Source organism: Linepithema humile, chromosome 3 (genome assembly GCF_040581485.1).
Source record: "Linepithema humile isolate Giens D197 chromosome 3, Lhum_UNIL_v1.0, whole genome shotgun sequence".
In the NCBI taxonomy this organism is placed as follows: domain Eukaryota; kingdom Metazoa; phylum Arthropoda; class Insecta; order Hymenoptera; family Formicidae; genus Linepithema; species Linepithema humile.
In genome coordinates, this window is record NC_090130.1 from 31,625,980 (window position 1) to 31,650,879 (window position 24,900).

Here is a 24,900-nt window from a genome sequence, read left to right on the forward strand (position 1 = left end):
AAATACCTTAAGAAATTCAAACGATATCAAAGTGATTACGATTCTCGAAAATCGAAAGCTCGAAGCGAGGAACCAATCACAATAATCAATTTGTGTGGAAATAAAATTCATAATATTTTATATGTAATATTTAATAGTATACATTTTGGAAAAAGTCAAGTTAATAAAATAATTGCAATATATTATTTAATATAATTTCCAATATTGAAAATAATACTAAAATATTCAAACGTAGAAAGAAAAATTACTTTATCGGCGACAGTGTGTACACGTAACAAAATATACATATATATATGTATATGTTCTATAACGATCTCGTATTATCGTGTAACAATCCATAAATATTTCCTTTATCAGAACGCATTTGATATTTATCTCGAATTAATATTATACTATATAAAAAAACAACTATGACGTTTTTGTGACGATAAATACTTGAATCTTTTTCTTCACTATGCATGAAAATCTTTTTTAAATCTAACCTCTTTGATAATCCAGTTTTTGCCCATTATCATTCCGAATATTCTAACGTCTTTGATTGTTTACTTATACCAATTGTGATAAAAAAATTTAAACTACATGTCAAAGTTTTGTAGCATGATCGCTGAATTCTAGAAAATGCAAACTGTGTGAAATGGAGCAGAACACATCAGAAGTGAACTTATTGAATCAAGAGAAAAATATGAAGAAAGAAGAATCGTGGTTCTTAGACACGAATCATCAACAGCAGTCACAAAACCCAATCTTCTATTATAAATGTGATAATAACATGGGTAAACTTGAATTCATTTTTAATATATTTATCTTTGCTAAGATATTTGCTATATAATCTCTGTGTTGTTTGTTCAGTATTAACAGATGATATAAATGAATTATCAACAAATACAAAGTGGTGGAAAGATGTATCTTCTGATAATATAAGATTAACATCAGAATCTGAAAAAATATTTGTGGAAACTTATTCATTAATAGGTATGTATCTTCTTTTTGCTATTTTATTTTAGAAAATATTTGTATACTAAATAATATTGTCAACATATATTATTATAAAATAATATATTCAATATTTTTAAAATAATATAACTAACTTTTAAAATTAATATATAATTTTATTGCAATAAAATTGCAAATTGCATATTATTGCAGAACACACTACAGATTCACAGTCATCAGATATATCGCAAGATCCATTTTCAGTAAATAGTGAAGACTCTGAAAAAAGTTTGATTAAATTTAAACAAGGAAAGAAAGCAAAATCATTAAGGAAACATCAAGAATCTATAAAACGTACAAAGCATCCTGAAAACTGGAAAGTAAATGTAAAGAAAAATGCTAGATTAAAAGGGGAAGAATACATCGGTGTTGGAGGTAATTGCAGAAATAATAAATGCGCAGTTAAATATAATTTAGTATAATAAGTAGTATATAATAATGCATATTTTTTCCTTTGTATAGGCAAGATAGTGGCAGCTAAGAAGATGGGTCGTCCTTGTGTCTGTCGTATGCAATGCACAAATAAAATAGATGAAAAGGAACGTGAAGAGTTGCACAAGGTCTTTTGGAAAACATATACATGGCAACAGCGAAAGCAGTATATTGCACTCTCTGTCAAAGAGTCCCCGAAACAGCGTACTCGTTTGCGCAATGTTCAGTCTGAGCATTCTTCAAGACGTCGGCAAGTGACCTTTACTTATTCCCTAATGTTGAAGGGCAAATTTATCACTGTCTGCAAGTCTATGTTTCTTAGCACATTTGCTGTGTCGGAGAAATTTGTGCGACACGTAATGGAGAAGAAACGAATATCGCCAGGTGGGATCATCGGTCCAGACCAAAGAGGCAGACATACACCAAAAACTAAAAAAAGTGAGGATGTAAAAGATCGAGTGCGCGAACACATTAAGTCATTTCCAACGGAGAAATCAACGGATCTTAAAGATTGCAGTGGTAGACAGTACCTGGATTCAAGTTTAAGTATTGCAGCAATGCATAAATCCTATGTGTTGAAGTGCAAACAGGAGGGTGTTTCTGAAAATGATATAGTGAAAGAGAGTTACTATAGAGAAATGTTTAAAACGGAGTTCAATCTTGGATTTAAACGTGTACAAAGCAAGGAAAAGAAATTGCTATCAAACATTGATATTGTTGAACTAAACATTGATATGTCGAGACAAATAGTACAAGAATAGTACAGATTAGTTGTCCGATTATGGAAAAAAATACAGGTTAGCTCAAAATTTATTGATATTTATTTGTTTTACTCTCTTTATTTTGCATTAAGTGATAAAATAACAATTAAATGACTCAGTAATGTACATACGTATGAAATATATACATTGAAATATGCTTTTCTACATAGTAAATTTCAATTTCATTAACGTTAAACATACGCAGAACATCACAGTTTGAATAATATAACACATAAGTATGTAGTATACGTAATATGCATGATCAAATATTTTTCACAAGTAATATATTAACAAGACATATACAATTAAAAATTATTTCCTTTATATAAAAAAAAATTATTTTTTTAATATTAGAAAAATATTTCTTATATTAAAAATGTACAAATCTTTCTAGATACAAATCTTTCTAGATTCTTTTCAAATTTTCTGTCTTATGCTTTTAGATGCATAATTATTTATAGTTCAGTTAGTTTATAAAAACTGTTAGTCGATGAAAGCTGGTTTAGCTGTTTTTTACATGTTATATAAATTGTTACACAAGTTCTGCAAAAGTTTGTACAAGTATATGCTACTGTTTTACATACTGTTTGCACATTATTTGCATACTATTATATTTAAAACTGTAGTCGAGTCGATAAATTCATTATGTTATATATATTACCATAATTTTAATACCAGATCTAGTTTTTTTAAAAAGATTTCTGAATTTTACCTTAAGATAAACTAAATTTAAAATGATTAAATAGTCAATATATAAAACAATTGTTCGCGAAACTATTTTCTATAAATTTTAAACTAATCCATAAATTTTAGAGAGACCAACAGTAATCTTTTATACACACAGTTACTGTACATCAATAATCAGTAACAATATTTGTCGATATTTTATATTACTACAAAACTTCACTAATTATCATCATGATCAGGGCTGGACAAAATGTATTACAAATTGTATTTCAAATACAATAAAATATTTGAAATACAAAATGTACAATGCTAACACAATCTTGGTATTTAAATTATAAAATACAAAATACTTTTAATTTTTAATTTTCGATTTAAGATACAAAAATTTTAAATAAAAAAATTGAAGATATTTTGCAATAAATACTAAAATTGTTAGTTTTTGTATTTTGTATTTCAAATATGTTTGCCCAGCCCTGATCATGATTAATAAGATTGTCGTAATTCATGGAAACTTATTATCTACAATATCTGTTAATATAGTAAAAATGCCTTCTCTTAATAATACAAAATCTATCCTAAAAAAGATTTACTTTTTTAAATAATTCTTTATCCTGCATTATTTCATTCTTTCTATAGCCACTATTACTCTTCCAAATGCGCATTGATGTACAAGTATGTCATAAAAATCTTTGTTGCAATTAATTTTTTTCTGTCTGTGAACTAACTTCTTTACATCGAAGCGTTGCCGCTTCTATTGCATCAATTAAGGCTGATCTTAAACCACGTTTTTCTAATTGGTGAATTCCAGTTATGGTGCATCCTGTAAGAAAGTTGAAAGAAAGATGTACATGGATTGAAAGGAAATGGGAGTTATATTGTTATATATAAATTCTGACCTGCCGGTGAAGTCACGTCGTCCTTAAGTTGTCCCGGATGCATATTTGTTTCACGAACCATGGTACCGGCGCCTAAAACAGTTTGTGCGGCGAGCTTATACGCGATAGGCCTAGTAAGTCCCATTTTTACTCCACCATCAGCCATTGCTTCGATCATCATGTATACCTAAAAGAAATTTTTATATCCAAAAATACATAAACACTAATAATATGCATAAATCGTAGGTAGTGATAAAAAAAACTTATAAAATCATAAAAATATTGTTTTTGTTTTCCGTTCTTTTTTTTTGGATTTAATTTCTCATTAATAATTTTCTTGTAATAAATTACTTTTTGTGTAAAATTTTAACAAGATTGTGTTCGTAATGGATTAAAATAATTGAAAAGCTTACTGACATAGGCAGGACCAGAAGCGGCCAAGGCGGTGACGGGGTCGATGAGATTTTCCGAGACTTCTTCGCAAATTCCTACGGCGGAAAATAATTTCTCCGTGATCTCGGCATCCTTGTCACTCGCGTGCTTTCCACGTGCAAACACCGTAGCACCGCAACCCACTAACGCCGGTGTATTCGGCATTACCCTTATTATGGGCGTTCCTTCCAGTGCCTGAAAATATTTTTCAAAATGTGAAGGTGTGTCTTGTCTTTGAATACTTTACGCAGTAAATGATGTGGTGTTAACAGATTTTTGTTTAAAGTTTTGTTACATATATACCCTTTCTATTGACGCCAAGGAGATACCCATAGCGATGGAGATGAGTAATTTTTTCTTGTTGTGTAACCTCAATTCTGGCAGAATCTTCGGTACAACTTGCGGTTTTACCGATAGGATCAACACATCACCATGATCGATGACAGGAACATTGGTAAAAACGGTATTTGATCCCATTTCCTAAAATATTAATTAATTAAAGTCGCATTTAATACATTGAATAACACATTTGAGACATAACACAATATTTATTATCTAAAAACTGAAATGTTTTTCATGGAAATTTAATAGATTATTATTTCTTACTGTCTACTATGGGTGACTATTTCCAACGTCGATTAACTTTAACTGACGAAAATTGCTAATATGAATAGCAATTCTGTCGCCAAGTTTAAATTGTCGGTTAAAGTTAACCGATGTTGAAAATAGTTCATCCTATAGTTACTTCGGTTAAATATTTTCTTATTTAGGCAGAGCTGATATTTATATGATCTTTTGCACATGCTTGTTGTATTTGAAAGTCATATATGTAAGAAAAAGATATATATAAATACACATGTTGTTTACAAGTTTATAAAATATATTTCGCGCAACCGACAAATGACGATAAATATGCAGTAGGTACGCAGTGGCTATCGTAAATTACATTTATCTTATTGCAATGGTTTAGTGAACGCGTTTAGAAATTGACCACTCAAGAAATTTGATTAATTAGAAGCAAAACAACTATTCTTACTATTTTTCTATAATATCCAATAAAAATTCCATAATATATATTTTTCTACTACATTTTCTACTTAATTAATACAAAATACTAATGTTATTGTCATATTTTTAGTCAAGTTTATCTATTAAGTTAATAAAATTTTGGAGAAACCGCATTGCGCATTATAAATCATAAATATCTTTTCTTCATTAAGTATTCTTAGTACTTGATATCAAGAATAATTTATATTCATACAATTTGTCGATTCATCACAGGGAATAATTCTGTTTTATCATGTGACATCATCCGTGTATCAACTGTTATCGAGCAACGCATTATATGAATTAAAAAAAGGAGCCGTTGTATCTACGTTGTAGACTCTTCTTCGTTACTTTACACACAAGATTAATTTTACCTTAAATGTCTCGATGCTTCCATTGTCGTTTGGAAGACAACTGGCTAATATCATCTCGCCTTTGCTTAAACCTATGTGAAGTGAAAAACGAGTTAGAAAGATGTTAAATATAAGTATATCTATTTAAATATTTGAATATCAATAATCGATAGACACATCATTAAAAGACACTAGAAGCTACTTACCCGTTCGTACGAAGCCTTTCGCGAGCGCTTGGGCCATTTTTCCTCCACCGAGAAAACCGATTTTCAACATGTTGGTATCAATATTCAACGATATCCTCGGTTTTTTCACCTCACTGTCCGCGAGAAGATTATCGCTCACTACAAGATAGAGAGAGAGAGAGATGAAAAAAATGATTCTGCGATGCGCAGACAGTTGAGCGAAAGGGTCAACAGGCTAAAGGGAAAGATTACGCGCGACTTATGTTAGTTAATCGCGCGGATTATCTTGTAAAACGCGATAATCGAACGACTCGTTTATTCCGCCGTACTCAACTACCTGAGTCACTCTGCTTTCGTTTGTTTCGATGAAGCACAGCACTTTAGCACTATAGCAGTGTATTGCAATGCAGCTTTAGGATGCTGATACGAGTGCGATAAGACGACGACTGAAGCTTATAATTTTTACGCGGTCGAGATCGCTCTCGTCATGAAAACAATATTTACATCTCGTGCTCTCGTGTCTCTTGCTGTCTCTTTCGCGCGTTACTTTTTATGGCAACAATCTCTATTTTTGTGTAATCTTAGATAACAGTAACCTCATATTATGCGTATATCTAGCTTGAAAAATGCACAATCGTTTGCGTCATCGATCTCTTTCTCGACTGCCTAATCCGTTGGTTTTGATTCTGGCGAATGTTTAATTGATAATAAACAAAATTGAAATCATCTTTGCAACGACCTCAAGTATATTCACGAACATTTGACGCGGACAACTAAAAACACCGCCTGCGGTCTTATTCTCGTTAGCTACAGTAACACACGTTGAAATAAATCATTACAGTGGTTTTAGAATCATAACATTACAAATCAATGTATTTACTTTATTGCAATTTTTATTTTGCTCTTACATGTAAAATACATTCAAATAAACATTTTTTCGAATTTAAAATAATTAAATGGTAAGAAGAATATGAGATAGTAAAAATTAATTTAATTTCTTTAATCACTTTTTAATTATGTAATTAATAATGTGACGAAGGACATGGAATGCCATCAATATTGAATAGAATGATTTAATTGCTACCATAGTGATATTTATTAGACATTACTCACCATACTTGCGTACGTTTAAACTTCGCCTAGCTCGGCGATTTAATTTTACAAAGCCCATTGTTCTCAAACCAACAGTCATTTTTATGATTGTTTTGCAGTTAACGTGACGTGAATGAATTGGATTTGCACTTCCAATTGCATAGGTGTGCATATATAAGTAATGAAGACCTTCAGGAAACCTTTTTTGTTAATGTGCCAGTTTCTTCGAACGATCAAGAGCTGTGTGTGTGAATGTATGTGTTCTGGAAAAAATTCAGTCTCGTGAATATTCAACGCAACATTATTTAATACGTGCTGAGTCACATTATTCAAAATGATATCCATTTCTTTCATTTGCAATGATGACAATATTAATAAAAAGTGAATTTTATTTTTATTATATTTCTTTAATTATTATTACAAAATATAAATGTGTTCTAATATTTAATCTATTTGAATACTCTAAATATAATTTCTCTTAATGTCTCTAATTTTTTTTTTTTTATCTAAAAGTATTTCAGTAATATCATTTTTATTATATAATTTATACTACTAATTTTTTAATACTAATACACATTTTTATGACATTGCAGAATAAAACTTTGTATTCAGCGAGGTATGGTTTGACCGTAACACTGCAGTAGGTTGCATTCGGATATTCTCAATTACATCTTACGGCGAAGCGAGTAGCGTAATGGACCAATTAAACCGGGACTTGGTATAACAGGTAATACGTTAAGAAATGCAAGACTGAAACTTACACACTTACACACATTGAATAAAAAGGAAAAAAAACCGTAGATATAGACAAAAAGCCGATGCAAGTAGACGTTGCTCGCAAGAGTGAAACGCGTAGATTGTAATCGAAGCAATGTACGATGATGCCTTTCTGTTAATGATTTTCTTACTACGCACACTAAATGCTTGGCATCTTTATATATTTTAGCGTATTACAGCCTATCTGTTGTGGAAAACTACCTATCCGTATCCCCAATCAAGATTCAAATAAACAAAGATTTCTCCCCACCGCGCAGTCCAATACTTAAACCTTCGAAAAAGAGTGACTAATCCGGCTCAGATTCGGAGGAACTTACTTTTATCTTTCCGTCAAAATCTTCCATTACTTACCGTGTGCAAATATTACATCAAATGCATAAGTTACTCGCAGTTCCATTCATAAAACAAACAAGCTACAGCTTAGAACTAAATATGATTATTTACAAGAAAATAAGAAATTGCATAAAAATTATAAGATTAACATAATTCAACATAATTCTTGTTTTCAAGATATATTTTTGAAGAATTAACATATATATATATGTTAATATATGATAATATATATATATATATATATATATACACGTCGTGTTATTTCGCGAGGAATAAATAGGCTCACTTTCTAACGGTGAACGCTATTTGCTCACCTTGAAAAGCACTTCTTGCAGTGAAGAAAACTCTCGTGCTAGCACATTACATATCTACAAACATCCTTATCGATTAGTATCACATATTGAGATAAAAACAAGTACACTAATACAAGATTAGGACACGACAAAATCTAAAAAAAAATCACATATGATCGCACACAAAAGCTGTACTTAGATTTTATATATATATGTATACAGACATATTGTAATTTACGCTTTAATAATGTTCTAATTGATAACACATTTGATATATCAATGTATCATCTAACCGCCTTGGTCTTTTGTTAAAGTATTTTATTGACTTGCATATATATTTAGAGATGACAACGATAGTGACTTGTTTTTGTATTATCTATATAATTTCGTGCATAAGAATTTTATGAGATAAACGGATAAAAGATATTCGACTGGTCAAAATAGATTAGATTCTTTATAATTAAGATAATTTATTAGCAATAAGGCATAAATATAGATTTTATTAAATATTTATCGTCTATCTCGTTATTAAGATGGAATGTCTTAAGATTCGAAATTATTTTTTACAACTTCTACTCGTGTGTATCACGTATTTAAAAATCAAATAAATTGAATGAAATATAAAGAATGGTTGGTGACGAAATGCAATGTCATAAAAAAAATGCAGTCATAAAATGTAGATTTATGCTTATCATGCTACCTTTACTCTCAAGAGTTTAATCATTTACATTCAGATAAAAAAAAATGCAATGTTATAAAATGTAGATTTATGCTTATCATGCTACCTTTACCCTCAAGAGTTTAATCATTTACATTCAGATAAAATATGAGTTAATATATTAAATATTTAATAAATGTTTTACACAAAAATTAATAAATTAAAGTTTAATAAATAAATAGCAATTAATAACAAGTTTTTATTAATTTTCAGATAAAATTTCTACATTCTTTTCACTTACAAAAGTGAATAGACATTGTTTACGATCATTTTGCGTGATTCCATGATGCGCCGGCGCGTTTCATTTGCCAGACGTCAGAGGCTGCAGAGCAAGTCAACAGGCCGAGAACCTCGGATCGCGCCAGATTGCGCGCTCAGCGCTCTTTCTCTTTTCGCCGCTCAGTCGCCGATAGCCTCTGAATCGGATTGGGTCGGCGTGAGCTTGGAGCTGTACATCGACGGAGCAATAACATACAAATCATTGTCAAAGCTTTGTGTCACATCCGATTTTCCGAGTTGAACTAGGATACACGTGTGGGTAGACGTAACGAGGACACACGATTTTTTAATGTGCACCTGATTGTAGTGCCAACCACTGTGACATCACGTGTCGTGATTATTGTTATTGTTGTTATTGCTATCGTTCGCTAGTGACAATGCCTGCACAACTCAGCAAATTTTCGCTCGACGCATCCTGCATGGAATACGCTCATCCATGGACGGACTCTTGCGTCAACGCAATTACTGGTCTCGGTTTGCACACTTTGCAGGAATCCTTCAAGATATATGCAACTGTTTACATAGTACGTGCCACTCGTTATTTATTTCTCTTTTTTTCTTTTTTTTCTTTTATCGAAATATTCATGATTTCACTATTGTCCGAGATCACAGCAGGTGCAATTTTCTTATGTCGCCAAAATTGATATCTGTCTCTTTTGAGTCAGTAGTATTCAGTGTGTGTTCAGTACAGTGGTACTTTTTAAAGGCAAATGCACCCATGGTGTCAGTGCGCTTGCACTTAGCGCGAGGCGTATGGTAGAGTCGCATGCGAACATTCGATCGCATAATGAGTACAGATGCACCACGAATGCATTTGTTACGCGTCTTACACTGACGCTTGGTATTTAAACATTATACCAGCTGTTACAGTTTAATATGATGTTTCAAACGCATTATGAATATTCGATATATATTGGACAAATTTATGTCGGACAAAAAATTAGCAGAATTAACTGGTCATATTTAATAAATGTTAGATGTGTATATACGAAGCGAGAATAACTGTTGTCTTTTTATTCTGTACTTAATTTCTGTACATCGGTATATATGAAATACACGTTTTATCTTTCTACAACTAATTTTTAATTTGGAATTAAGATCTTAATTGTAACGCTTTGAGAACGCAAGCACGTTTAAATTAACAAATTCTTTCGCAAAATGCGGTTTATTTATCAACACAAATGGAAATCAACAATGTCTGATAACGCGCATATAATTAACAAGATTTTAATAAAACTTTTACTTAAATTTTAATTGGCGCAATAATTAACTACGATTTACAGATTTCGTAAATCTAATCTTTTTGTGACAAAATTAGAGTTTGCAGAATAGGTTAATTAAACATCTTCAGAAGAATAAAACTCTATAGAGACTTTAAAATTAACAATAAGAGGAACTTTTTGCAATTTTTTATTACAAAGCACAATTTATAATAAAGTGCAAATATTTTTAGTTTAACGTTCCAATTATAAAATATTTCCTTTCTCTATGCTGACTTTTATTCTTACATTTTCAGATTGCATTTTTAATGAAAAGAAAAATACCATCAAAGGAAGATATTAAGAGAACTGTATTGGGTATTCTTCAATCTACAGCGTTTCTTTCATGGAGTGGTTCTTCTTACGCGTTGTTTGTTTGTTTATTAAGGTGAGAAATCTTCAGAATATCTAAGAGACTTTTATTTAAATATGATAATTATATTTCAGGAAAATACTTGGACGTTTTTATGTGCCAACTGTAGCTTTTCTTCCGTCCTTTTTATCTAGCTTATCTGCCATTGTGATAGAAAGATCCTCTAGACGACCATTATTGTGTCTTTATGTATCTAACATTGTAAGTAGAAATGTTGCAAAAGTTTACTCGTAAACAAGCATTTTCATCATCACTTATTCATCACTTCAGGCGACAGAAACGTTGTTCAGGATGGGTGTGTGGCGGGGATACTTTTCACCTATTCCAAAAGGAGAAATTTATATTTTTGCTGTAAGCATAACTCTGTTACTGTACTTTTTCCGTTCAAAGGAAAATAAGCAGGATCAAATATATAAATTATTGAGGTACCTGAATTTTTATACATATATCCAATCTGCATTCGCAGTGCATATTTAATAGATAAGTTTGAAAAACAGGTTACTTGTTGGGCGATATGAAGAGACTGAATATCTTATAAAAAAAAATTTGCATTCGGAAATGTCTCCAAAGAACGTTAGCCAAACTAGCAGTGCCAGAATTAGGAATATACAAAGGAGCTCTCAAAATCGTAAATTTAATATTTTATGGAGATCTTTTGAGACGTATAAATATATCATTGACATCTTGAAAGCACAGAGTAGGCATGCTTCATGTCCACATCCTCACAGCTGTGCGCACTATATTTTAGCGGTAAGAATAACGATTTCGAAATATTCTCGAAACACTTTCTTCGATAATGCACTTAACTTTGTATTTTCTTATTTAAAAGGATAGTGCAAGAATTTTCGGTTATGGTGTTTGTGGACAAATAGCGCTTAAACTAATCTTTCAATTCAAAAGATTACTTCAGAAACCAAAATTGTTAAAAAGCGCTATTTTTCAAAGAGGAAACCTAAATTTGGCTGTATTCCTTGGTGGATTTGTCAGCCTTTATAGGGTATATAATCTTGTTCCGCATACTTAATGATATGTGAATAATACACTGGTAATATCTGCAGCAAGTAGTTATCGCTAACTGTTTGCTTTTCTCTTTATATACAGTTAATGTCATGTTTGTTGAGAAGAGCATTCCACAAAGATTCGCACATTTACGCTGTCCCAGCTGGACTTGTCGCGAGTATGGCGTTTATGGCATATCCCAATAATACTGTAGCTTTATATTTCATGTGGAAAGCATTACAGGTATATTAACAATAATAATAATAATAATAATAATAATATTAATAATATTGTTGTTGTTGTTGTTGTTGTTGTTGTTGTTGTTGTTGTTGTTGTTGTTGTTGTTGTTGTCGTCAATATATTCATGATACATAATAATGCATTTATTATGTTTTTGTTTCAGTTGCTGTGGAATGACGCAGTGGAAAATAAGAAAGTACCTGAAATAAAATGGTTTGTAATCTTCTTGTATTGTTTTAGCACGGCCGTTCTCTTTAACGCAGCTTTACTAGAACCGCAAAACTTGAGATCATCTTATTGGAGATTCCTTTACAATATGTCAGGTGGAAGGTAAATATCAATGATCAATGAGATACTGCATTATTCCAGTTGACACCTACCTTGATCCGCACCTCTCACGTGTTCTTCGTATATTATTATTTTAGAATAGCAGTAATGTCCCGATTACCCTTGGATACTTTGGGTTTAGAATCCAACAAGCATTTGCAAGAAGTGTTAAGAAAAACGAAGACCACCGATCAAATCAAATTTTCTTTCTAAAATGACGAGCAAAAGTGACAACGCGTACTACGGTTTTTTATTTCTCTCAAAAACATCTTACAGAACCAAAGACAGCAAGCAGACATGCATTATATGGATGTATTTATACTTAAATCTTATAAAAATCTTATCTTTTATACAGTAGATAGTGAAAAAAAATTTCTAGATGTAAGTGTACATTTATAACTCAAATATCTCTCCTTTTTCTTTTTCATTTTTTTTTTTAAATCTAACTCAAAGCAATGGTGCTTGGATGTTGTGATACTAAACGAACTTAATACTTTTTTACATATGAAGATAGCTCGTGTAATATAATATATTTAAATAATATATAATGAAAAAAAGGGAAATAGATAAATGATATTATTTATGAGTAGATGTGGTTATACTCTATATTAATAATATATTTATGCAAATGCATTCGGATGCATGTATTTGCAAGGACTCTTTCTAATTTTTACAATATTATCATAAAATAGTGATTTTTTACGCAAACTTGGTATTTATCTTTTATAATGTATACACGCGTGGTTTAAAGGGGTAGATTTTTATTTTATACCAATTTTATTATAAATACATGTACACATATGTATATTACATGTAATTTATTTGTTGAAATGTAAGCAATTTGTGATAAACCGGTAATATTCTATTATAATGTGTATTTGTACTTTTTTTTTTTAGAAATCTTCAGCGCTCTTTTCATTATAGCGTCTGCGATAATCTTTTGTTTTCGCCCTATTCTCCTCTCCATTTTCCCCTGGTTTCGCAATATTTGGTTCCATCTAATACAACTTTGCATTTTCAAGTTTTTATGATTTACAATACCAGCAACTATTTGCGAGTCGAGGTCTGAAACTGGATGTTTAGATGGTCTTATTTCCAGCGGTTGCAGAGTTTTTAATGAATCCATCTGCCATGGCAATAATCCAATAGGGCATTCCCCCCATTGGCGAGTGTCTGAAAAATCAGATAATATATTATTTTCTAAATTATTATACTTTTTTAGAAAAAGTCCTTTGTAAACATACCAAGTGCTGGCTTCCAATGCACATTACGGATTACTTGATCTGCCAATAAGCAAGCAGTGTCTTTTTTAATTGTACATTTTTTCGTGCGTATTTTTACTTCACTTCCTATTGGATTTGCATAGAGATCGTCAACAGTGAATACTTTGTCATCGTTGCTACTATCTTTATCACCACTTGTGTACTTTTGGAATACATAAATATTAAGTAGATTTGATAAATGTTCTGTTGTCTGCACATCTATTCTTGGTGCAACCAACTTCAAAATTGGTTCTATCAGTCTTGCGGAGAATTCGTTCACACGTAATAAAAGTTTTGATAACAAATTTATATCAACAAGAAAGTCTGGTATGTTGCTTGATAAGTCCAACCATAAGACATCTTGCAAATATGGATAACTGGAGTGCACTTGCTCTTTGAGCTGCTGACTTAAATCCTTGGCGGATAGCTTTCTACCTGATTTCTCTGACTCATATTCCACAGTATGAGAAATATTTTGAACTATATCCAATTGAATAAAACTGTAAATAATAGAACTTATCCATAAAGCAGCAAAAGTTCTTCTTTTTTTACTCTCTCGTTCTTCGTGTACAATATTAAGCAGCTTGAACATCAGTATCTTTAACATATCGTTTTTATGCAGTAGCAAAATAATATCTTTCCAAAATGTAAACATACTAGGTGGCAAAATCTTTCTGTTCAAGTCAATATTCTTCTCTTCTTTGTGTTGAAAAATTTGCAGAACATCTGAATTTGGCAAAAAAACTTCATTTTTACATAATACATTACAAATTGTGTCACTCTTTTTATATACTTCTATTGAGGATTTGTCTTCGGTGAAATGTTCACATATCTCACATAAGAGTAAAAATTGAGCAGTTTTCAAATCATATTCCTTGTCAAGTTTTATAACTTTTTTGTTGACTATTATAGATCCAGTCTCATCATCCTTTATAGGTTCACTATTATAGTAGGACAATGCGTACGTGCGTAAATTTTGCAATGTTTCCCTGAAAATATAAAATGTGACATTAGAAAACAATTCAAATGTAAAATCTTATTGAATACATAAAAAAAAACTATGATAAAAATATTTAATTTGCAGTACCTACATACCGTATATGCACCTCTGGTAAATCTGACACTAATTCATAACCAGTGTCAATATATAAATTAACAGCTGCCCAAAGTTCAATCAACTCTGTAAAGACTTGGTTCTCTTGCAGTTCTTCTTTCTCTTCTAACATATTAATTTCTTTGATATAACATTCTTCCATTGCACGTGCCTCAACTGCCCAATATTCATCCTGTAAAAGCAAAGCTTCGTAGATACACAGAACACTTTATATTTAAACAAATAAACATACGTGTAACCAACGGAGCAATATATTCATTGCTATCCTTAATAATCCAATAGAAGGCAATTCATGTCCATGAGCAGCTTCGTGCCTTAAATTTACTATCCAACTTGGGATTTTCAACTGTTGGGCAATCTTAAAAAGAGATTCCAGCTTTGTCGCTCCTATATGAGATATGTGATTTAAGAATCTCATAATCGTAGTCGAGTACATCAAGCTCAAATCGTTTTCATAATACATTGGCAGCTCGCCACTATCAATCTTGGATGTCCATTCACGATCACGGAGGCATGCTTGCAAAATCCACAGGGTGCAGTCCACACCCACCGGTAGTTTCGGCATCCTAAAAAAACAATCTTCAGTATTCTCCATGTTGCTTAAAAATATTTCACTGAATTAAATAATGCGTACCTGGCTTTCCATGCTAAAAGCGCTTCGTACGCTTTCACTTGTTGGGCCGTGTCGTTGGAGTAAATTTGCCTGTACACATCGTGCCATTCAGCCCTGAAATTAACAAATTATTTAGCATCTACTTGTTACATCATCGGCATATTTGAATCAATACTTACAGAGAAAACCACGGCACTTGCTTTATATCATCGCGCTTCGTGGACAGCGCCATATTTGGTTTCACCACGTGCTTTACACTGGTTTTAACACTTGACACACACATAAGAGGTTTGTTCTTTATAGCTGAACTGGCTGCACTAGTTCAGAGTTTATCTTTCTCTTTTCAATGTGAAGAGAAAAAGATAAACTCTGAACTAATGCAGCCAGTTCAGCTATAAAGAACAGACCTAATACATATGTTATATACCTACCTGATACTACACTTGATTTCTCGGACTCATTTGCATGACGGAAAGTCTGTTCTTTATGGTCCCAGTAAGCTGATGAAACATGTAATAGATTCGAAGTTTGTAAAAACGTAATGTTTTTTGACAGATTTATATAGAGATTTATCTCGTGTGAAATGGCGAATGTATAGTACTTGTGGAAAAACAGTAATGATTAGTAATGATGGCAAAACAAATTACGACAGTATTAATAGACTTGAGCGGAACATTGCATATCGATAACACAGTGATTCCAGGCGCTGTGCAAGCGTTAAGCAGGTATTTTTCTTTATCTTTTTAAGCACTCTTAATTGCAATGTTTTGCGTGATTGCAAGTGTATATACCGGCTACAACAGGTTACAACGCAATCTCTATAAAATGGCGCGATTCAATTTTAAGCTTCACGCCAGAATTTGGTAATTAATTTTTATTTTATACAATTTCGCAAAATAAAGATCTTTTGAGAAAGAAAAATCTGTTATTTAACAACAGTTTTTTGACTATTTTAGAAACGACTTTTGTTCAATCAAAATATTTTGGGGTATATCAACAACACATTTTTTAAGTTGTGAATAATTAAGAACAAAAGATTAATTTAAATTTTTATAATCTAGATTACGAAATGCAAATATGTCAATCAAATTTGTCACCAACACCACCAAAGAGTCAAATAATTGCTTATACGAGCGTCTGATAAAACTAGGATTTGACTTGCGGAAGGAAGAAATATTCAGTTCACTAGCTGCAGCTAGGAAACTAATTGTCTCACAGCAGTTGAAGCCAATGCTATTAATTGATCCAGCAGCAATGGAAGATTTTCAAGATTTAGTAACGAACGAGACACCTAATGCAGTAGTAGTTGGTTTAGCACCGAGCAAATTCAATTACGAAGAATTAAACAAAGCGTTTAGGTAATCTCACCTTCTTCCTTTTATCGCTATCTTATATAAGTAAAGCACAGATATGTTATTTTAGATTGCTGTTGGATGGCGCATTACTCATAGCTATTCACGAAGGACGATATTACAAACGTCCTGACGGTCTAGCTCTAGGTCCTGGTGCATTCATCAAAGGCTTAGAATATTCCAGCAATGTGAAAGCAGAAGTTGTTGGTAAACCGACCAAAAAATTTTTCAAAGCAGCTCTAGGTGATGTAGATCCAGCACAGGCTGTAATGATTGGAGATGTAATATTTCAAATATTTTCTTTCTAGTATTATTGTAATTCTCTCTTATAATGTAATCAAACGTAAACTTGTAATTAGGATATAAAGGACGACGTAGCTGGTGCGCAGGCAGCTGGAATCAGAAGTATACTGGTACAAACTGGCAAATATAGAGCTGGCGATGAGAACATGGTTACTCCGAGACCGGTAAAAGTATGTACTTCTTTTGTACAAGCCGTTGAAAGTATTCTCGATGAAATTATTTGAAGAATTGTGGTTGACAAAATCACTGAACAAGTAGTAATTAAATTTTTTATTCAAACATTGCTGCATAGACAATGCAAAATCTTTTCTATAGTAAATTATATATTTTATTTAAATACTGATTATTTTTTATAATGTACATAGTCTGGAGTGTGAGATACTGTTGTAAAATAGATGATAAATACAAATAGTAGAAATTAACGCCAATCCTTTCCTGATATGGAGATTTTATATATTGTTCTGCCTTAATTGATATTATTTCCAATTAATCGAGGTAATATCAATGATAGTGTATTACAAAGGTAATCAGATAATCATGAAAGTATTATTATTCGAGGAGGATAGAAATATCGTCTCGTTGCACGCTGGTAGAAAACTGTAGAAAATTTGACTTGTTTAGTTTGACATTGGAAGGTTTAATATCTCACGTCAAAACGGTAAGACCTATTGTACAAAGCAATGACGACAATTCAATTTTTTTCTAGAGACGATATTATAGTCTAATCTCGTGCTAAAAAATTATAAATTTAATAAATCTTTCGTTACTACATAGCTTACATCATAAGTAGTACCACTGTAGGACCTGCGCTTTAATAATGAAGCAGGTTTACAGAAACGAAATGCTTTCCATCAAAAAAGTATGGTGCACTGCGAGTATTGTTTTCAGTATAAAATTTGGCACCAATTTTACTAATCCTTTTTCTACAGGTCACAAACACTGTATTATTCACAATTCTCAATGTAACGTCGAAGCAAAAGATGAAATTGATATTTTGATTTTTTACACTATTAACTCTTAACATTAATACTTCAATTTTCTGTGCATAAGTAACATGACTGAATTTATCATCCTTAATGGCATTCATTGTTGCCTGCTACAAAAGAAACGAACATGATAAGAACTCATGATGATAGTATGGTAACAGCTTTTTTCTGATTTTTATAATGTCAACAATAATGTAAAAAAGAAGCGATGATGATAGTCATCTCGTAACTATGGGCTGTTTTAAATATCAATACAAGTTATATCAATATAAGTAATATCAATACAAGTTGAAATGCCCCTGTAACTTATGATCTATGATCAGGCACGTCTTGATTATTCACATGGTAACGAATTTCTAAAGTGAATAATCTGTTCTTTCAAACAAAACGAAAAAAATTAAACGGCAGACTGATTATTCTCGATTTATACAAGAAATACAATTGTATAAAGAACACTAATATGTATAGCATTCTCAGAGAACTATGCAATGAACTGAATGATTCATTAGTTACGGAGAATCATTGTATATCAACATATATATATAAGTAATAAATAATTTAAATAATTATAAATCGAAGACAATTTATTTACAATTCTTACTTTTCGCAATACGTCATGTTGAGAGTTTAAAAAATAACTATATTTTTATATTCTTTTTTACGATTTCATTTACATTTGGTTCAAAATTATTTTAAAATTTTATAACGATTTAAAAAATATAAGTTCACTGCACAATTTCTTTTGCGACAACTCGTATAAAGATAACAAATAAGGCTATCTTAACTAGAATAATACATTTTTCTGTCAGCCACGCATATATCCTCGTTGAGTCAAGAGAAGTTTCTTTACGAATGGCTTAATGATACATATTTTAATGCGAAACGGAAATAAGTAATAGCAAAAATAATTTCTAACATGTGTAAAGCATGACCAAACTTATCAACTCAAGTATGATAATGGATAAAATTGCAATTTACATTACTTAGTATTTTAAAATGACAATGATACATTTACATTTACAAAAACAAAAATTGTGTGCTTCTATACACTCACAATTTAATAACACAAATGTTATTATACTTCACAGACCATATTAATAAAAATTGGTACAATTTTTTCTCGACTTAACTGTTTGCAGCAATAGCAAATATTGTTAGCTTTGAATTGTTTGCATGATGAGATTTGTTAAATTTTTATTCATATGGCCTACTATTAATGGACATTATTCACAGTCGTGTTCATGTGTACACACATACACACACACGTGCGCGCGCGTATATTTTTCTAGATTCTATAAGCTATATATATATATATATTATACACACATACACTCGTGCGCGCGCGCGCGCGCACACACACACACACACGCGCGCGCGCGCGCGCACGCACAAACACAGAGTTTATAGAATCTAGAAAAAATCGAATATGTTAACATAAAAACTACATAATTTTTATACGTTATAAATCTCTCCCAAGATCAAATCCTGCGAAACACTGAATATATTCTGCGGTACTTATGATATTATCAATCGTATCTACACCGAATTAATCTTATACATATAAAATTCAATTTTTCTTGATAATATATATTACGTTTATATAGATTTTGTTAGCTTTTATCAGGACAGAATTTGACCTTATTGCAGATAAATACATTCTTTTATTTCCTATAACAATAGGAAATATTGAACTTCTAATTTGGCTATTCAAATATAATTTGATTAATGGTAAATTGACATATCTCTCTTCTCTCTTTTATATATATATATTTTTTTCTTCGCTCTCTAATATAACAAGGCAGGTGTGGAGTACACATTTTGCATGCATGCATGTAACAAAACATTATACATTTTCTCATAGCTTCAATAAATATTGAATACTTTTATTACAATACTAAAACAAGACAATCCTACGTACTGATTACGGCATTATAGCTAAAATAGAATTAATAAAGGAAACTTGAGAAGCATTTGTGAGGATCACCTGGATCCATTAGACCTAATGAAACCAACAATATTTTTTTTTCGGCCATGCGAGTCTATCCCTCTTTTTCCTTCGTTATATTTGTGCCATATGCTCTTATTGATACATTTCAAGTGGGAAGACTAGTAATGGCTGACAATAAGCACTTTAAATTCTATATCCAGGTACAAAAAGCATGCTATTTTCAAGCAGATTAATCGAGAGTAATGCTCCGTTGTGTGAATTTGGCCGCAGGATGCAGGTGTATAAAAGTGAGCAATTTACATTAATACTTCCACATATTATTGCCTTCGAACTTTGCGTGTTATGCCCTAATACTCCAAATATGCCTCGCTTTCTTTCGCTCCTGCCTCGACGTCACACGAAACATCTGTTAAATCCAGGTGATCATTTCCTAAGAAGAAAGTGGCACAAGGTACCATATTCTGCAAGTAGCCCATGTATTTTCCACTATTCTGAAACGGATTAGTTTCACAATTTTTACATAGATCAATAAAAATGAAAAAAAGAGAGAAAAAAGAAACTAATATCAGAGTAAAATATCTTACCATGGTATAAAACCAGGCACACTGTAAAGACTCATGATGCAATATAGTTAATCCTAACTATTTAACAGGGCGATAATGAAGTGTTAAATCTGCCGAACTTTTCCAGATGAAATGCCTAACCTGAGAAGCAATCAAGCACATGTCACAACATCTTTTTTTAATAACGACGACGAAGGCTTCATTCGATTGTTCACATACCGTTCTCAAATCCATCGAAGGATCCAAGACCTGATCGTTACACAGGAGTTCGACTTTTTCCTCGGCCAGCGAAGAATTATCAGCGTTAGAATCCGTATTTGTTCTGTCTCCCGCTGGAGATCCGCTAGAAACCGTATTGCCACCTCCAGCTACCGAGCCTGAATCGCTTCCTGCACCGAGCACTTTATCGTAAACGTGCTCCGCCACTTTGCGGACTTGTATAAAATCATTGGCGATCAAGCGATCCCTTCAAGCAAGTAACACGTAGATTATTCGACTGCGTAACAGCGCAGTGTTGATCTAAAGATAAAACACGTACTTTTTCAAACTCTTTACACCCGAAGAGGCGTGTGGAAGAAGATAGAAAGGTATTTTAATGAACTGTGGAAGATTCTTATCCACGACAATATTCACTACCCATGGTGGAACCGTTTCGTTCAATAGAACACCCTCGGTTTCTCCCGCGGCATCTCGAACCAATAATCGGTAGATGGTTCTACCTCCCACTTCACTAAAGCATAAAATAACGTGATAATCCGTTTGATAAAATGTTTAACAGTTTCTTTTGCGTACCTAAAGATGACAGGCGTATGACTAGGTACTGAGAAGTATGGGTTGCCTCCTCTCGTGTGTATGGGACCGTTTCCATCATTGCCATTGCCTTCGTTTTCGTCGTCGGCGTGCAGTGGCCTCCACCAGTGTTCGAGCAATGCTTGTAACAACAGATTTCCATAATTCACTAAAACAGAAAAGGGATATTAAATCTCAAGAGTAATGTCGCGAGTATTGTTGATAAAACAAGTGCTTACCTTTCTGATCTACAGCATCGTTTTCCGCCAAACCAGTCTCCTTGGCAGACACCCACGCGGAAAAGCAATCATTCTCGTCTTGTCCTAAGTGTATGGTTAACATCTGCAATGATCAAGAATGGTTAAAAGCTATTCTCAATCTGAAAAGCATCGACTCATCCAGCAAATAATACGTACTCCAGTTTTGAGATCAACGTTGAACCAGTTTGGGACATATACCATTTTATTTCTCTTTTTACACTCCTGCTCGAAATCGACTCTGCCTAAATCTTCTATTTTACACGCCTTTAGTACATCATATAGCGCAACGTTCTCTTCCGTATCCTTTGTTATAACGTGTCTTTTGTCATTCAATATATGATAATGTCTTATAGCAGGACCACCTAGTATCTTTTGCGCGGGTTCGGTATTCCTTAAAATATTACTTGATACGTTACTAGTCGCGGAGTCACAATAATCTCCGATTCCTAACTCTTGCCAATCCTTTTGGCTTATAGGCTGAAATAACAAAATATTCTTTTTCATAATGTAGATTTCATTTTCTTTCTCCCCCACCCCTCTATCTCTCATATATAAGACTCTCTCAATGTAAGACTACTTACCCAATTATTAATAGTTGATTCGCTGGTTGCAACCCAAATGCTAGATTGATCCGGCGTCATGGCCATCTTGAGTATAGGTGCCTTTTCTTCGCAGATAACTGTATATCTCTCCGCATAACTTAATTCGGTCATTACTACTTTTTTATCCCTTCCTCCAGATATTACATGAGTGAAATTTTCGGTTGCCTAAGATAAAACATCAAATTTTATAATGCAACATTCTTTTTACAACAATTACATTAATAATAAAGAACTGTATAATTACCAATAACGCCCACACTCCTTCTTTGTGAACTCTAAACGTTTGCACACATCTTTGCTGACCGAGTGACCATAATTTGATAGTACCATCAGAACTCGCTGATAAGCATTGCGTACCGTCCTTATTCAAGACTAACGCTTTAATATTGTCTGTGTGGCCACGAAGTTTCATAAGTTTGGTACAAAATCGTGGATCCCACACTCGAAGAACTTTCTCCGTGCTACCGCTTACAATAATCGTGCCGGTTTGATTCATGGCGAGGCTGTATATGGAATCTCTGTTCCCACTCAAGGATGATGCTGCAATATAATTCAACATGTTAAACAAATATCAATGAGAGAAATAAAGTGCTGGACATTGTCACAAATACATACTTGTCACTGTGTTATTACTCGCAGTAAGAGCCGTCAATGTATTAACATCCCATAGAAATATCGATTTATCCAAACCTGCACTAGCAACTTGCTCTCTATCTTTGGCATATGCTAATGCTTTCACGTAATCTTTGTGTGTACGCAATGTGGACATGCAAAAACCTTTATGTGCATTCCACACTTTAACAGTTGTGTCAGAACTTGCGGATATAACTGCACAGTACAATAATTCACAAAGAATTAAGAATTAAGTAATAATATATCATGTTGGAAAATTTATAATCCCCAGAAGTGTGCACATACGATTTTTGCCACCACAACATAATACTATGTCATTGACCCAATCGGTATGATGTTCCATGGATTGGATATACGGTTCCTTCATATTTCTGCAATTCCATATCCTTATGATGCTGTCTCTACCAGCAGAATATAGCCTATGCAGAACTGGGTCATATTGCAGGGAATTAACACCAGCTCGATGCTGCTTCTCTACTTCGTCTCTTATAACCATAGACACCTTTGTAAAAAATTATTTAATTGCAAATTAATATAGCTCCTCTCACATTCGAGATTCAATATTTCTCTCATCACTATTCATGTTCGAGAAACAATTTTTGTAAAATGTCTAACTTAATATAAGAGAAAAATGAGGATAATAAACACATTTAATTCATTCTGATGAACGATCAGGCGTCAATTTTTCAGCATGACAGTACAACTCTTAACGCGCAGGAAGCAAGCGATTATCTTATTATACAATGTATTATCATATAATTCTATAAAATTCTAACAGATTTTCAAGACATTCGTATAAACGTAACATCGCGATGACTTTGCGCTCGTGGAAACATTAAGGCGCGATTCCGTTCTCAGCACGGCGGTGCTCGTCAGGAATTACCTCGCATCGTCAGGAATCGAATCGGGAGAGAAAATGTCGATCTATTGTACCTGAACTTTCTTACGAGCACTCTGCCCGCCTGTTTTGTGAGCTGCCATTACGCCTAGGATTGTTTTACATCCAGTGGATCACGGTTCGACGACGACCCCGTCAGAGTCGGAGTATAAACACAATTCGCGATGTACGATTCAAACAGCGACGACAGTTCCACGTTGCGCTCGGTCGTTGCGTTGCCCTTGCGTTGCCATCAACATCATCGTCGTGCACCGTTGCCGAAGATCTCACTGTCGAGATACACGCGTGTGGTTGTCGCGCGACATCGACATCGTCGTCGTTGTCGTCGTCGTCGTCGTCGTCGTCGTCATCGTCGTCGTCGTTGTCGTCGTTGTCGTCATCACGTTGTCGTTGATCGTTCTCGCGGAACAACGCGCGAAACAGGAGCGGTGCAACATAGAGAAGTCGTCACAAGTTTTTCGAGCGATAAATTGCGTACGGCAGTCGTCAGACAATTCTTTTCGGCGATATCTCCGCATTCATGACGCTCAAATGTGCACCACGTTCGTAACAATTGCTGCTGTTGCTGCCACTACCGTGTCGCCGGTGTCAATATGCCTCAACATTACGCACGTAACATTACATCACAGTGCTACCGTAAGCGATAACGCCGTCCGAACCTCATTCGTCGCGCCTCGGTCGCATCGGCAGCATCGACGCAAGCGCACGATGTAAAAAAATCCCTTTATATTCCTTGCACGATATTTACAAAACAGTTTCTTATTATGGATGATTCATACTGCAGCCGATGTTTGAGACTCTGATGTCTAAGGGTATATCCAGCAAACTTGCATAGTGCATAAACATATGCATAAAAGATTGATCCATTTGCCTATGCAAGTTTATATGGCTATACTCCAATGTAAAAATTTTAGAGACTTCGGTTGGCATGCACTAGCATGCTCCGTCTTAGCACTAGCATGCTCCAGAAATAACTAAAAATAGCGCTTTTCAATTAGTAGTTGCTGTCCTTCGCGACTGGCGACGGGGCATGGCCTTAATAGTACCATGCCATAGATACCATACGGTATCATATATTTTTGTATTCTTGCAACTGTGCAACATGTTCCATCTGATAAAAAT

General features: G+C 33.2%; 6 protein-coding genes across 15 annotated transcripts; 3 read left to right on the forward strand and 3 right to left on the reverse strand.

Annotated features, from left to right (window-relative positions):
- Window positions 1–211: 211 nt before the first annotated feature.
- Window positions 212–4,643, forward strand: LOC105670348 (uncharacterized). 5 transcript variants are annotated; one of them, XR_010889022.1, is made up of 7 exons: window positions 212–271; window positions 597–773; window positions 850–972; window positions 1,147–1,368; window positions 1,456–3,882; window positions 4,170–4,401; window positions 4,467–4,643. XR_010889022.1 is itself a non-coding variant. In XM_067351092.1 (4 exons), exons 1-4 carry the CDS (start codon window positions 635–637, stop codon window positions 2,184–2,186), a joined length of 1,215 nt encoding a protein of 404 aa, XP_067207193.1. In that variant the 5' UTR covers window positions 283–634; the 3' UTR covers window positions 2,187–2,343. The 5 variants fall into 5 exon arrangements, 1 of the variants encoding a protein (XP_067207193.1); XR_010889021.1 differs by lacking the exon at window positions 212–271 and having other exon boundaries at window positions 283–773; window positions 1,456–2,222; window positions 3,682–3,882; XR_010889024.1 differs by lacking the exon at window positions 212–271 and adding an exon at window positions 310–327 and having other exon boundaries at window positions 616–773.
- On the reverse strand, window positions 1,569–7,029 carry P5cr-2 (Pyrroline-5-carboxylate reductase-like 2). 3 transcript variants are annotated; one of them, XM_012363829.2, is made up of 7 exons: window positions 6,879–7,029; window positions 5,787–5,924; window positions 5,602–5,672; window positions 4,484–4,660; window positions 4,166–4,375; window positions 3,770–3,935; window positions 1,569–3,693 (listed from the first exon to the last, which is right to left on the reverse strand). In XM_012363829.2, the coding sequence occupies exons 1-7, from the start codon at window positions 7,027–7,029 to the stop codon at window positions 3,572–3,574; spliced, it is 1,035 nt and encodes a 344-aa protein (XP_012219252.2). In that variant the 3' UTR covers window positions 1,569–3,571. The 3 variants fall into 3 exon arrangements, with proteins under 3 accessions (XP_012219252.2, XP_067207195.1, XP_012219253.1); XM_067351094.1 differs by lacking the exon at window positions 6,879–7,029 and adding an exon at window positions 6,362–6,637; XM_012363830.2 differs by lacking the exon at window positions 6,879–7,029 and adding an exon at window positions 6,103–6,301.
- LOC105670347 (transmembrane protein 135-like) lies at window positions 4,498–13,326 on the forward strand. 3 transcript variants are annotated; one of them, XM_012363824.2, is made up of 11 exons: window positions 4,498–4,634; window positions 7,451–7,584; window positions 9,192–9,781; window positions 10,774–10,904; window positions 10,964–11,090; window positions 11,160–11,314; window positions 11,387–11,639; window positions 11,719–11,886; window positions 11,991–12,131; window positions 12,292–12,458; window positions 12,554–13,326. In XM_012363824.2, exons 3-11 carry the CDS (start codon window positions 9,635–9,637, stop codon window positions 12,666–12,668), a joined length of 1,404 nt encoding a protein of 467 aa, XP_012219247.1. In that variant the 5' UTR covers window positions 4,498–4,634; window positions 7,451–7,584; window positions 9,192–9,634; the 3' UTR covers window positions 12,669–13,326. The 3 variants fall into 3 exon arrangements, with proteins under 3 accessions (XP_012219247.1, XP_012219246.1, XP_012219245.1); XM_012363823.2 differs by having other exon boundaries at window positions 4,503–4,643; XM_012363822.2 differs by lacking the exon at window positions 4,498–4,634 and adding an exon at window positions 6,981–7,111.
- LOC105670341 (ribosomal biogenesis protein LAS1L) lies at window positions 13,259–16,016 on the reverse strand. 2 transcript variants are annotated; one of them, XM_012363812.2, is made up of 7 exons: window positions 15,876–16,016; window positions 15,624–15,713; window positions 15,466–15,558; window positions 15,064–15,397; window positions 14,813–15,003; window positions 13,700–14,706; window positions 13,259–13,628 (listed from the first exon to the last, which is right to left on the reverse strand). In XM_012363812.2, exons 2-7 carry the CDS (start codon window positions 15,674–15,676, stop codon window positions 13,321–13,323), a joined length of 1,986 nt encoding a protein of 661 aa, XP_012219235.1. In that variant the 5' UTR covers window positions 15,677–15,713; window positions 15,876–16,016; the 3' UTR covers window positions 13,259–13,320. The 2 variants fall into 2 exon arrangements, with proteins under 2 accessions (XP_012219235.1, XP_012219234.1); XM_012363811.2 differs by lacking the exon at window positions 15,876–16,016 and having other exon boundaries at window positions 15,624–15,813.
- A 12-nt stretch (window positions 16,017–16,028) lies between these two features.
- LOC105670343 (haloacid dehalogenase-like hydrolase domain-containing protein 2) lies at window positions 16,029–17,527 on the forward strand. The gene is made up of 4 exons (XM_012363813.2): window positions 16,029–16,169; window positions 16,506–16,802; window positions 16,867–17,077; window positions 17,156–17,527. The coding sequence occupies exons 1-4, from the start codon at window positions 16,072–16,074 to the stop codon at window positions 17,321–17,323; spliced, it is 774 nt and encodes a 257-aa protein (XP_012219236.2). The 5' UTR covers window positions 16,029–16,071; the 3' UTR covers window positions 17,324–17,527.
- On the reverse strand, window positions 17,355–24,534 carry LOC105670340 (WD repeat-containing protein 48). Its single transcript, XM_012363810.2, has 12 exons — window positions 23,814–24,534; window positions 23,166–23,382; window positions 22,863–23,075; window positions 22,492–22,787; window positions 22,227–22,412; window positions 21,802–22,122; window positions 21,625–21,727; window positions 21,389–21,554; window positions 21,135–21,326; window positions 20,816–21,062; window positions 20,618–20,737; window positions 17,355–20,524 (listed from the first exon to the last, which is right to left on the reverse strand). Exons 1-11 carry the CDS (start codon window positions 23,859–23,861, stop codon window positions 20,675–20,677), a joined length of 2,052 nt encoding a protein of 683 aa, XP_012219233.1. The 5' UTR covers window positions 23,862–24,534; the 3' UTR covers window positions 17,355–20,524; window positions 20,618–20,674.
- Window positions 24,535–24,900: the final 366 nt, after the last annotated feature.

Bases quoted from the DNA above. Each gene is read 5' to 3' on its own strand.
- LOC105670348 (XM_067351092.1), top strand. From the start codon at position 635: ATGGAGCAGAACACATCAGAAGTGAACTTATTGAATCAAGAGAAAAAT. The intron at 973-1,146 runs GTATGTATCTTC...ATATTATTGCAG, and splicing joins GGAAACTTATTCATTAATAG to AACACACTACAGATTCACAG. The intron at 1,369-1,455 runs GTAATTGCAGAA...TCCTTTGTATAG, and splicing joins AGAATACATCGGTGTTGGAG to GCAAGATAGTGGCAGCTAAG.
- P5cr-2 (XM_012363829.2), bottom strand. From the start codon at position 7,029: ATGCACACCTATGCAATTGGAAGTGCAAATCCAATTCATTCACGTCAC. The intron at 5,925-6,878 runs GTGAGTAATGTC...TCTATCTTGTAG, and splicing joins TTTAAACGTACGCAAGTATG to TGAGCGATAATCTTCTCGCG. The intron at 5,673-5,786 runs GTAAGTAGCTTC...CACTTCACATAG, and splicing joins GAAAGGCTTCGTACGAACGG to GTTTAAGCAAAGGCGAGATG.
- LOC105670347 (XM_012363824.2), top strand. From the start codon at position 9,635: ATGCCTGCACAACTCAGCAAATTTTCGCTCGACGCATCCTGCATGGAA. The intron at 11,640-11,718 runs GTAAGAATAACG...CTTATTTAAAAG, and splicing joins GTGCGCACTATATTTTAGCG to GATAGTGCAAGAATTTTCGG. The intron at 12,459-12,553 runs GTAAATATCAAT...TTATTATTTTAG, and splicing joins TACAATATGTCAGGTGGAAG to AATAGCAGTAATGTCCCGAT.
- LOC105670341 (XM_012363811.2), bottom strand. From the start codon at position 15,727: ATGTGTGTGTCAAGTGTTAAAACCAGTGTAAAGCACGTGGTGAAACCA. The intron at 15,398-15,465 runs GTACGCATTATT...TTGTTTTTTTAG, and splicing joins CTTTTAGCATGGAAAGCCAG to GATGCCGAAACTACCGGTGG. The intron at 13,629-13,699 runs GTATGTTTACAA...CTGATTTTTCAG, and splicing joins GCATTGGAAGCCAGCACTTG to ACACTCGCCAATGGGGGGAA.
- LOC105670343 (XM_012363813.2), top strand. From the start codon at position 16,072: ATGATGGCAAAACAAATTACGACAGTATTAATAGACTTGAGCGGAACA. The intron at 16,803-16,866 runs GTAATCTCACCT...ATGTTATTTTAG, and splicing joins GAATTAAACAAAGCGTTTAG to ATTGCTGTTGGATGGCGCAT. The intron at 17,078-17,155 runs GTAATATTTCAA...ACTTGTAATTAG, and splicing joins AGGCTGTAATGATTGGAGAT to GATATAAAGGACGACGTAGC.
- LOC105670340 (XM_012363810.2), bottom strand. From the start codon at position 23,861: ATGGCAGCTCACAAAACAGGCGGGCAGAGTGCTCGTAAGAAAGTTCAG. The intron at 21,327-21,388 runs GTACGCAAAAGA...TTTATGCTTTAG, and splicing joins CATACGCCTGTCATCTTTAG to TGAAGTGGGAGGTAGAACCA. The intron at 21,063-21,134 runs GTACGTGTTTTA...ACTTGCTTGAAG, and splicing joins GGTGTAAAGAGTTTGAAAAA to GGATCGCTTGATCGCCAATG.